This window comes from Plectrocnemia conspersa, unplaced genomic scaffold, assembly GCF_051122295.1.
Source record: "Plectrocnemia conspersa isolate PC_06_02 unplaced genomic scaffold, ASM5112229v1 ptg000013l, whole genome shotgun sequence".
Lineage (NCBI taxonomy): Eukaryota > Metazoa > Arthropoda > Insecta > Trichoptera > Polycentropodidae > Plectrocnemia > Plectrocnemia conspersa.
In genome coordinates this window covers 7,005,086-7,018,026 of record NW_028277177.1, presented here as the reverse complement: position 1 = coordinate 7,018,026, position 12,941 = coordinate 7,005,086, and the positions used below count along the sequence as shown (strand labels likewise).

The following is a 12,941-nucleotide window of genomic DNA, read 5'->3' as shown; positions in this document are numbered from 1 at the left end:
ACGACCGGAACTATGCAACTATGGAACTATGAAAAAATTATACCTGATAGTAACCGCTCTAACTCGGAACTTCGGGCATAAACGCCAAATAAAAGCAAGACGTTAACCTTTACCGGTTAGTTAAGTTATTTTTGTTTCTGAAATATTTCAAAATTTTTTAATTTTGAGTATTAATCGAGTAATTTTAAAAATACTCGATTATCAAGTACTTGAAAAATAGACAAAAATACTCGAGTATCGAGTACTCGATTACTCGAATTGAAGACTCTACTTATGACGTAACGATTACGATTGGTCCTGCCAACTTTTACATAAAAAAATATTGTCACTGATTTTCATAAGACCCACTCATACATGTTTATTAAGAGTTAGGGCGATAAATAAATATTAAAATTATTTACAATCAATATCCAGAAAATGTATCTCATTATTTTTTAATACAACTGTTTGATGCAATATATTATTATTATTAAATATTACAATTTAATATATTTTTTTTATTTGTTTAGCAACAACATCGTTTCTCTCATCGGTGACTGGGGCAGCATGAAAGACTCTTTAACCAGTATGGTATTAAGTGGGAACAGCATAGTAGAATTAACACCGGGTCCCGGCATCGGCTCAACAGGCTCGCTGGCACAGCTGAAACACTTAGTGAAACTCGATTTGGACAACAACAAGATACACACAATAGCCAAAAAGACGTTGCCGCAAAGTTTGCAATCGCTCAATTTGGCCAACAACCTTTTGGATGTGTTTCCGTTCGAGTTGGTCGTATCCCTCCATCATCTACAAACGCTCAACCTCAGAGGTAATCTCATACAACGAATACCGCACATTACGTTCAAGCACCACAAGAACTTGGAAAAGTTGGAGCTGGGAGATAACGGTCTCGAGGTCTGGCATAGTAATATGTTTAATGATACCTTAGTTGTACGGCATTTGAGTTTAGAGCTCAATTATTTGAGGGATATACCCGCATACGCTTTCAAAGGGATGAACGTCTTCAAATTAGTGTTGTCTTATAACAAAATAGAAGTTATACAAGACGAGGCGTTCGAAGGATTAGAGCACACGTTGGAGCAGTTGGATTTGGAGCACAATCAGCTGTTTACCATTCCGAGAGCCATTTTGTCTCTGAAAAGACTAAAGCATTTATTCTTACCGTCCAATAAGATAGCTGTTATTGATTTCGTTCCGCAACATATAAAAATATTGTCGCTCAACGGAAACATGCTGACTGCCGTTCCAAAGGAGGCCCTCAAAAACTGTAGTCTGACGCATTTAGACATAGGATACAATCTCATAGCTTACATCGAAGAAGGTGATTTTGACGGGTGGGGAGAATCTGTAAGGACTTTGTATTTGAGGAGCAACAAAATAACGCGACTGGATTCCGGAGTGTTTTCTTCGCTGCCTAATCTCAAAGAACTGAGTTTGAGTTTCAACGACATCCACTATGTGCACCCAGAAGTGTTTCAAAACATGTCTCAAAACTTGAAAATTCTCGAGATGTCATTTTCGATGTATAGGGACGATTTTCCCGAAGATGTTTTGAGACATTTGAACGGTCTCGAGTGGATCGCACTAGATAATAACAACATACAATCTTTAACGTCTTCGTCATTGAGAAGTTTGCAAAAGATACAATATTTAAGTTTAGAATTCAATAGGATAACTGCTATACCGCCGGATTTCTTCGACACGACGGCGCTAGCTGACGTAAAAGAGATAAAATTCTCGTATAACCTCTTAGAAGTTATAGAGGGCGATACTTTTGCGAATCTGGCCGAGTTGCAAGTCTTAGACTTGTCAGATAACAGAATAAAAAATATATCCAGCGGAGCGTTTAAAAACATACAAAAGCTGCTACATTTAGCGTTAAACGAAAATCTTTTGACTGACGTGGGGGAAGGCGCCTTTGCGGACTTACCCAACTTGCTTAAGATCGATCTGCAGAACAATCAACTGAAGGACTTTTCGGCGAAGGCGTTTCAAAACGTGTCTGACATAGAAATGCCATTGTTGTTAAATATAAGTAGGAATCAAATAATTTGGCTAGACGGAAGCGGAGGAGACGTGTACGTTGAGACTTTTGATACTTCGCACAACCGCTTGGCCGACACTCCAACAGTGTTCTTGTCGAGAATAGCCAAAAGACTTAAAAAATTAGTGCTGTCTTATAACGAAATCGGACACTTAGATACGAATTCTTTTGTAAATTTGGACGTATTAGAAATATTAAATTTAGATAATAACTACATAAGCTCGGTGAGGAGAAGAGCGTTCTTAGGCCTAAACCAATTGCAGATTCTCGATTTGTCGCACAATCGTATAGAGCAGTTATCCGTAGAGCAATTTTCGAATTTGCATAATTTAAGATTCTTAAACTTAAGAAGAAATCACATACGATCGCTACCGAGAGACGTGTTTAAAAACACGATGCTGGAGCATCTCGATATGAGCATAAACGAGTTCGTTATACTGCCAGTTATGGCGTTCTCTCAAATAGGATTTACACTAAGATACTTAGACATGAGTCACAATAGCATCGAGAGCATCGATAGCACGATGTTTCAAGAGATTCCGTTCCTTCTAAGTTTGGACTTAAGTAGCAACAGATTATCTATTCTATCGGATAATTTGTTTAACAGCATAGCCAATTTGCAAGAATTAGATCTCAGCTCGAATCCAGTCCGGGCGAATTTCAAAGAGTTACTTCATTATTTGCCAATTACTCGAACGCTGAGTCTTTCGAACATCGGTTTAAAAACGTTCCCCAACGTACCGTTGAGGAATCTCACCACATTGAATTTAACGTTTAATCAAATCGACAATGTGAAGGAAAACGCCGTTAAGGATCTGGGAAATTTGCGGTATTTGTACATGAAAGGAAATTCGTTCACATCGGTCCCTTCTCATGTGTGGCAACACACTAAAAACTTAAAAGTGCTCGATCTGTCCAAAAATCCGATACAGTACTTAACCAAGCAGAGCTTTTACGGCTTAGAGAGTTTGTTTCATTTGGATTTGAACAATCTACATAAGTTGAGCAACTTTGATCAAGACACGTTAGCGCCGTTGAAAAGCTTAGCGTTTCTGCGGACTGAGACTATGAAGCACGTGAAAGACTATCAGTTGGGCGATATTGTGTCTGAAGTGCCAGGGTTGAGAAAGCTGCACGTACACGTTAATGACGAGGTGTTAAGTGATCAGTTGAGCGGTGTGTTTGTGCCTAAGTTGAAGCATTTGGAAATATCTGGAGGGGGTTTGAAGAAGATATCCGCGGAGGCTTTCGAAGGCGCTGAAGTGCTCTACGAATTCGGCGTGCAAGTGCGAGATACCAACGTGAGAGAGCTACCGCCGGGACTTCTGGGAAATTTAGGTCAAGTGCCTCAGCTATCATTGGATTTTAGCAGAAATCGCTTCATGGCGCTGAGTCCGGCTACGCTATATCCAAACACGACGTCCTGGGAGAGGCTGGCTACAAAGTTGGTCGCTGGTGAGTTGGAAACTTTATTATTTACGAGTAGCTAGATGACCTAAAAGTTCGTGTGGATTTTATACAACAATCGAAACATTCAATATTGAAATTGTGGTATTTACTAGACGAAGTTTTGCATTTAAATTTCAGTTGTTATCGAAGTAATAGATCAATTTATAAAGTCATTAGAGTTAAGTTGGTGTATATACAAATTTTTTTGTAAATATATAAATGGCTGAATACGCTGTAGTAGAAAAACTATATTATTATTTATAATACAATTTGTATTAAGAACTATTATTTACAATAACAATGACACAAAAAATGCTAATTATTAATTATTTATACGAAGTAATTTATATGTATCTTATACATTTATTACAACTTTCTATATTTATTTTAAGACCGTCGTTAAATACAACTATTTTTATTTCAGAATTTTTTATAATTTTTTCTACGACCTAAGCTAAATTATTCTAGATCCATAGAGTGTAGTCATTTTTATAGAATAATACTAAAACATTAAATAATATCTTACTATTGAATTATGATTCTCAGTACTTTTTTAAATCCCAATTTCCTGATTCTGTGATTTTATTGAAAATCTATCTGGGCAATTTTTTCATTTGTAGATGTTAATTATATATTATTTTTTTTATTTAGATATTTTTAATAACAGTATTTGTTATATGAAGCATATATAAAAAGTAATAAAATATCACTTTATTTCATTATTTTTATTTTCGACTTTTTTTTTTAAATTCTACTGGTAATAATATACGTATTATTAAACTTTTTCATTGAAAACTTTACAATTATTTTGCAGACACGTCATTGCATCTATGCTTCCATAGAAATCTTCACTGTAGACTATTTCTTAGAATAGCAATATTACTCGTCGTTTATATATTTCTCAAATCAAGAGCATTTAAAGCTTTATCCATATAGATTTGTGATGGGATGGATACTTCGATTTACACATCGTTTAGATACCCAGAAGTGTTGCTTGATGTAATAAATAATAAATCTTTATTAAATCTTAATAGTTATTTGCGTTAATTTCATTATAAGAATTTTCACTTATATCTTTTTGTATTTTTTTTTGTATTTTAGAAAAACATTTATTTTATTTATAAAATAAAAAATGTTGGTATAATTAAATAACATCCAGCTTTTAACAATAAATCATTATTATTTTCGTGATAGATATTCCAGAAACGCGTTGAAGATGTACGAAATATTATATAAATATCACAAGTCTGGATTTTTAAGCTATTTTTTTAATTTCTGGGGCTTAAAAAAAACACATAATCCCTATTTGGAATATATTAAAACTAATTATTCATTGATTATATTTAATTTTATTCATCCTAATATAACAAATTTATTTTAATACTTGGCTATATACAATATTTTTAGTTTCTTGTCGTCACGTAGTAAACTTAAACGTAAAAGATTAAAATAGGGCAGTTGACCTAGATATAGCGGCTAGAATGATATGTACAAATGTCACGTTGGTACTGTTCACCGTTTAAGAGGAGTTATTGTAATATATATGATTATAAATACATACATTTTCGGTTTTATATGTTACATAGCTATAAATGATACATATGTAATTTATTAAAATTTATTTATATATATTAACTAGAAGCTTATTCATATATTTATACTTTAATAATAGCAAATATATATATTCAATTTATTACAAGAGAATATAATTTATATTTAGATATATTATATCAATCAGGTGCTTAATTATTCTCTTACAAAAACAAAATGTTTATTTTGGTGGATTATCCTAGGATTCTAAAACAGTAACATGCATGTCTTTACACTATTATCTAAGCCTTAATTAAAGCAACGCTTTAATTATCTCTATTTTTAATATAATTACATACGAAAATATACTTTAATAATATTTCTCTCACATTTAAAAATTCCAAACGTTCAATCACATTTTCCCTACTTTTTATGTTTATTACTACCCTAATTGATAAATTTTGCAATTTGTGTATTATTGTATTATCTGCTTCATTAAACAAGTTTTATATATAATATATTTTTGCAATATAGAAAAAAGAACTATTTTTAATATTTTTTTATGGAAATTTAAAAATATATTTATGATGTAATAATAAAGTAATATATTTCCATATATTAATGCATATGATTTGCAAATGTCTAACAAAATAAATATAAATGAACAAATTAGAATGTTAACATTAAGAGTATGTAAAAAAAATAGGTATACTAGTTCTGAAAATATGATTGAATTTTTGTAACGGTTGGATGTTTAAAATTATTAGTTTCATATTTCATAACAATTACATATTTTATTATAACACAAATATCCAATTTATTATCAAAAATACCGACACCTTTAAATAATTAAAATTTGACAATTAATTATAATTAATAGTTATACATTTAATGTAGGTATATTATCTAGTAACAACTTAATAAAATGATTTAATATTTTAATTTTAAATTACATAATAAACACTGATCTATACAAAAAATTAAGCTTTATTTTATAAATCGTTACAATAATTATTAAATAATAATAATTTTGCTTTTTGCAACACTAATACTTTCTCCTTAAAATATACTAATTTATTTCTATTAATTTATTTCTGCAATACATATACACTTGACCTCTTATATTTATACTCTCGTTTACTAAATAAAATTTATCTCATATATACTTTTAAAAATTGAATTATAGAATTATAAAACAATATTATATCAGATAATAAAAAAGTTTTGTTGAAAATAAAATAAGACAAGAATTGTTAACAATAAGCTTTAGTCAATAAAATCACATTCTATAACTCGTTCCAATTGAGATAAAAGTTTATAGATACCGTTTTTATAAAACTTCCTTTCGAGACGAGAAATTTATCGACGTCTGCTTTTGTCTATTTCCTATGAGATTATCTATCGCCAATTTAAAAGCCACAGTTCGTTGAAAAATATCAGTAAAATATGAAGGAAGAAGTGAATTATTTTATATTAGTACACAAACTTTTTTTTATGTGTGTTGCATTACCTTGCACTATTAAAAAATATTCTCTGATTTGGCATATTTTAAAGTAAGTTTAGGGATGAAATAGCGGGTGCGTAACGTCTCAGACTAGTAATTCTAAAGTTGCGGGCTCGAGCCACGGCAGCGGTACTCAAATTTTAATTTATAAAAAATGCGCTATTATTAAAAAACAGGCTCTACCCAGTTATAAATTTTATTACATATATTAATTTATGATTTTTAATATAGCTGTCAATGATTCCCAGTCTAGTGGTAAATACTATTATAATATTCATTATATCTGATTACTTAAATGGTACAGATTTACCCCGTTGTAATGCATTGGGGTCACGCTTGTTTTGTTACAACGATATATTTCATATTTTTTTTATTAATAATGCAGTATTTACACGTTCTAGTTGCATATAATCTTTAGAGAAAATATTGCCTGCAGTCCCCTAAACAAAAATCATAATTGCTCAGGGATGAATTATAAATGACTCTGTATTGTGTATTTGTCGTAAAAGTTTGATATTCTTGTTGAAAGAACAAATCGCCATCGAACACTTTACAGTTTAAAAATAGTGGAATATTTTTTTTACAAAAAAAATTTACCGTGCGGAATCTATTTTTTAAACATGTATTCGTTTCTGAGATGAATTGAATATTTGGCTTAATTTATAAACCATCATTTGCTAAATAAAATCTAGATTTTTCTCTAACCTCTTTCTTTTTTTTTCATAAGTAAAACATGCTTGTTCATTAGAGATCTGCAGATTATGTTTTATTTTTGGAATCTATTTATTATTTAAAAAAAAAATTATGGTGAATAAAATAAAAAATAAATGAGTTTGTATTTTTTTTCCTATTTTATTATATGCGTCTGTACCTTTTGATTTGAGTTTCAACTCATGAAACTAACATAAAGTTATACCCAACTCAACAGATATATAGCTACGTTATATCTTATGTAACAAACACGAACTTTAAAGGTCATCTTATTCGTGTATTTACTACTTTTTTTATTTTTACAGGAGGTTTATCCATGTCAGACAATCCCTTGGTTTGCGATTGTGCAGTCGCTTGGTTGGGGAGATGGGTCCGGAGATGGCTGCGGGAAGCTGGCAGCGTCGGTGTAAACTGTCCCCCGGTCAGTTGCATGTGGCACGGTTCGGGAAGAACGTCTAATCTTCTCGGTCTCTATCCCGAAGATCTTCGCTGCCATGCCAGCGCTTTGGCAGCAGCAGCTCCAGCCCCAGCACCAACAGTGGCAGCCTTGGCTCTGATGGCTGCCCCCTACCTTCTAACGACACTTTTAATACATTAAATATATGAAAAAAGTCTGAACCAAACACGGTAAAATAATTATATTGTATTTTGTGAACACTTGATTATGATTTGTGATCGAAACAAAGTGATTTAAATATAAGATTTAGTTCTTCCGCGATTTTTTGTGATTAATAAAAAAACGTGCGTGCGTGTTTTATATAATACAATTCCAGTTATATGTGTATGTACTATATGTAAATTTCCGTTTAATCTTTTCGTTTCGTTTTTATATGTCCATGAAAATATTTTTACGGCACAAAGGAGACCATACAATTTTTAAACAGGATTTTCGCCGGCCAATTTTTCCGCCCTTCATCCGTACTTAAGGTATTCTTTATATTCTAAGCTGCCAAAGTAATCATTTTCAATGAAAGCTCATTTGTGATATATAAGATTTTCTTTGTATACATAATAACACGATCATCGAAATTTGTATTATATTATATTTAATATATAAAACCCCAATGTCAATTCTAAGTGTGAAATTTATGATTTGAGTGAAGTTTATTTCAACGAGCTTATAAAACCCCTATTATAGCCATATTGTAAATACATATATTAAAGTAACTTTTTTCTATGTATGAAATACATGTTTTGTAAATAAAGTATGCACAATTATTAATGTCGTTGAATTATTTCATATATGTTTTATCAGTCATATTTTGTTATTAAGAAAATAAAAATAAAATATTGTAGATATTGTAAATTATATTTTTGGAATCGAAATCACACCACAATTAGTGATTTTAAAAACAAAGTGACAATTGTTGTGAATTTGTGAGTATATTACGTGCGGTTCACGCGGTTAAGTGTATGATTGTGATGATCGGTCTAAAAACGTGAATATTTAATAGTTTTTTTGTACATCACTTTTTAACGAATCTAATCCGATATAGTGTTAAATTAATTGAGATTATTGTAGGATGTCCTTTTCAAGCATATCATATATATTTGTAAGAAGCCAAAGATATTTTAGAAAAGAAATGTTTTTAAAAACTCGTGATGAAGCATAAAAGATAAGTAGAAAATAAAAAAAATACCTAAATAAACCAACGAATTTTATTTCATCCCGTTCTTAACTAAATATTTATTTATTTTAATTATGTAATCTAAAAATAATAATAATAGACAACACTTTACAATTTTTATAATCAAGTTTTTTTAAACATTTATTTAACAAATTTCACCCTTTGCTCTTTTCGTAAATGTGGCATGAAACAAGAGACTAGCATGTGTACAATATATGTCAAACGTTAATGGAATTTCAAATTGTGAGATCAAATCCGAAACGGTGGCATCCGAAAACAAGCTATTCGACGTAACCATTACCGGCAGGCTTTTAAGGAGACGAAATTGTTATTGTTATCGTATTATGTGGGATTTTAGAAACATACGCAGTACCTTCATTAATTTTCTCGGTTTTTAGCAACGTTAATGTTTATATTGCCCACGTGAATAATTTACATAATATGTTGAACTTTGTGATATTTTTACATTAAGTTAATTTGAAACATGATATATGTACATCATACATACCTCATGCAAATAAAATAGAATACATGAAAAGGTCGATTAAAATATATTATAACTTACTTTAATGCAAACATATATAACACATTCATTTAGTATGATAGAATGTACTTAATAGTAAAAAAAATCTTTATTATTCTCTTATAAATGTTAAATATATATTTGAGTTGTTTTACATACATACATTTAAATAAAGCTCATACTAAAATTTTACTTGATACAAATTGGAGGAGCAATTAATTTTTAATTCATGAAATGTGTATTAAAATATTAAATATGGATGCATATATGATTTTATAATGAATTGAATAAGGGTTTGTATTAAAAGCTACAACAAATTTACAATATTGTTTTCAATAAAGAGCATATTAAATATGTAAAATATAACTACGAGTTCAAGTAATAGTTCTACTTCAATAATTAATAAAAGATTTAATTTTTAAAATATAGTCGATCTGGTTTTTGCTTTTTTTTAATTGTTTATGCTACAGAGATTATTCTAATTAAAATATTATTGATTTTTTATTTAAATGCTTTACAAAACCAAAAAACTATTTTATTGATAATATTTATGATTTTTATATTATGGTATAGCGAAGAAAACGTTATTTTTACATTCAATAAATTTATTAATAGCTGCCAAGAAAAGTTTGTGCTAAATCCAAATTTCTTGTTACTGTTTTTTCTAGTCTTTTATATAAATAATATTTTACAGTATCCCAAGACTACAATAGATAATAGATAATTTTTAAATTATTTTAATTCGACTAGAGACTTCAAAATCCGATAATCTAATTTCAAGGGTCTTTCTGACGTAATATTGTCCTTCAATATCACCACTTTTAATTTAATAAAAAGCACTCATGTCTATAAATTTCACAGTCTGCGTAACTATTTTTGCTTTTTATCAAACAGTACGAAATACCGCAAATTTTGTCTTTTCAATTTTTTTCAATGGGGCAAAATAAATATTTAAAGAACAGTATATTGACTGATCAATCTATAAAATAAAACCAACTGCGTCGTGATGATTCAACGGCAGCTGGCGACAAAATGATTTCAAATGATCTCATTTAAAAAAATATAATTAATTTTGAGGAAATATAAGTAATAAGAAACAATAAATATTGTGTAATATATACATATCCTTAAAAGAAGACACTCGAAAAATATTTTATTCAGTGTGTAATGTTAAATTAAAATAATTATTAAGCTCAAACTACACGTTCATTAAATTAGTATCATATCAGTAATAATTTTATTTAAAATATTTACATATTGGCTTTATAATATTAAGATACAATTTGACTTAATTACTTTTTATTTAATTTTTCATCTACGTGGTATTATATTTTTAATTATTTTCTAATATTGTTCCTTAGTTGTTTCATATCTATACTGTTTTCTGGCCATAGTGTAGTACTAATATCTGCTTTTTCTTCTATGTTTATACACTGTTTTATCGTGCATGAAAATGTTATCAGGCACTGATTTGAGGAATCACATGTACAATATACAATATTAATACGTCCTGGATTAAAAAAAGAAAATAGTTTGTGCCAGAATTTGTGGTTCACAACAGTAGGCAACGAGGGCCATATGTGACCGTGGATTAGATTCACATGATGTTTATATTTAACTATTTGTAGTAATTTTATAATAAAATTTATATAAATAATATTTTTTTATCACTAAAGTCAAACCAGATAAATGTCCTGACTCTAATGTAATCAAAAATTATAATGCTAAGAATTCTACTATATATTAAAAGTGGCTTATTTGAACTTGATTATATCTATAAAATGGCTATATTAAAACAATTATCTTTACAAGAGTTTCCCATAAATTAACGCGATTATCGAAAGCGCCACAAAAAATAAAGCGAAAAAACGAGACTCCAAGAAGATGAACGTGGCCATAATAAACGTCCACCGAAAGACTTATCTCCCGAAACTTATGATTTATGGTTTTTGATCACAGTTTGAAGTTTTTCAAGTATCGAGGCCCTGCTATTCAGGTTACGTCTCCGGGGAAGACCCCTGCTCCGACAGGATGAATTACTTATGTTTTCCGAACCGGTTCGAGTCAAGAGGAGCACTCTGAATTCGTTACCTGATAAGAATTGCTTTAGAAGTTTCCTCCTTGTAAGTGTATGACGACCGCTGGAACACTGCCCAGAATTCTATTTTTGCCCGATCGCACCCTTGTACATGTTGTACATGACAATAATACACTGCTCTCTGATTATTTATTAAATATTAAATTATATAAATATAAAGTGTAGCAAGATATAAAGTAATATTGATAAAGACTAAATAATAATAAGATACAGTTAATGAATTCATTAAAAAATAATCGAATCATGAATATTTATAAAAAAATATATTGGTCTGACTTGAGAATGATGTTGGTGTATTTTTCAAAATCAGACAGTAAGTTATCTTCTTCGTAAGCATTAAGTATCATTGCGTTCGAGTGATATTTTTTCATCGCAAATTTATTCGTTATTACAAGGGCAATATATCCTAAATGTCTTTTAATGGTAATTTTTCAGAAAAAGACTTATTATTATCTTAAATTTTTTTTTTTTTCACATTTTTTCCCAATATAAACATAAAAGACGTTGCTTAAATGCGCGTGCATAGATAAAAATTATGCATTAGCTTTTATGGCTTCTTAGACGGAATAAAAAAATCTGCTTTTAAAAAAATAAGATTTGAGTATTTTTTATTATTTTAATTTACTTTAATAAATATGCACACACCTATACTATTTCTGATACTTATAAGTTTACTATGATTTGTTATTAAAAATATTTTTCTTTTTGTATTATTAAATCTAATTTTTCAATATTACGTAATAAAGCACCCATTTTTGGGAAATTATATTATAAAAAATATATTGTAACAGTATTTCAAAAATCGATAAAAACCATATATCAATGAGTTAAAATTGATATGTATGGAATACACATATGAGGTTCAAAAATTAACTATGATTTTAGAACTAAAGCTTATTATATGATTTAAAAACGTAAGAGGTAAGAATAAAAACATGTATAAAAAAATTAAAAGACCACTTAAAGAGCACCCCATTATTTTTCATCCTAAAATTGAAAACCACGAAAGAAATTATGTATGCACTTAAAATTTAGAAAGATATTATGAAAAAAATAATTTGTCGAACAAACGTTAAAAATTTGTATGTATTATTAAATCGTTATAACTATATCATTGTATGTATTATTAAATCGTTATAATATTATAAATTAGGCTACTAAACTTTTATAAAAGGTAAATATGCTTTTTAACATAATATTTTAGGAAAATATATCAGGATGCTTCCTGACTTTGCAAAATTTAATAGCAATATTTCAATTAATCGAATACTCAATAATTAATATATGCATTTAAGACTTGGTACAATACAAATAATCATTATTTGGTCAAGCGAATCTGTAATTTAATTGTAACAAAATATATTTAAATGATCTTTAAAATTAAGATAGATTATTCAAGTAGACAAAAAGTGAGATTTTATAAATAGAAAAATAATATTGCATCCTAGACA

The 12,941-nt window shown here is 29.2% G+C and overlaps 1 protein-coding gene across 1 annotated transcript in view; it reads left to right on the top strand.

The window, feature by feature from the left end:
* LOC148227150 (chaoptin) overlaps nt 1-8,890 on the top strand; it is a 73,243-nt gene extending 64,353 nt beyond the window's left edge. The window contains exons 6-7 of the mRNA XM_088201457.1: nt 510-3,502; nt 7,547-8,890. Of these exons, the coding sequence (XP_088057583.1) occupies nt 510-3,502; nt 7,547-7,839 (3,286 nt within the window). The 3' untranslated portion in view covers nt 7,840-8,890. The remainder of the gene's footprint in view (nt 1-509; nt 3,503-7,546) is intronic.
* The last annotated feature ends 4,051 nt before the right edge of the window (nt 8,891-12,941 follow it).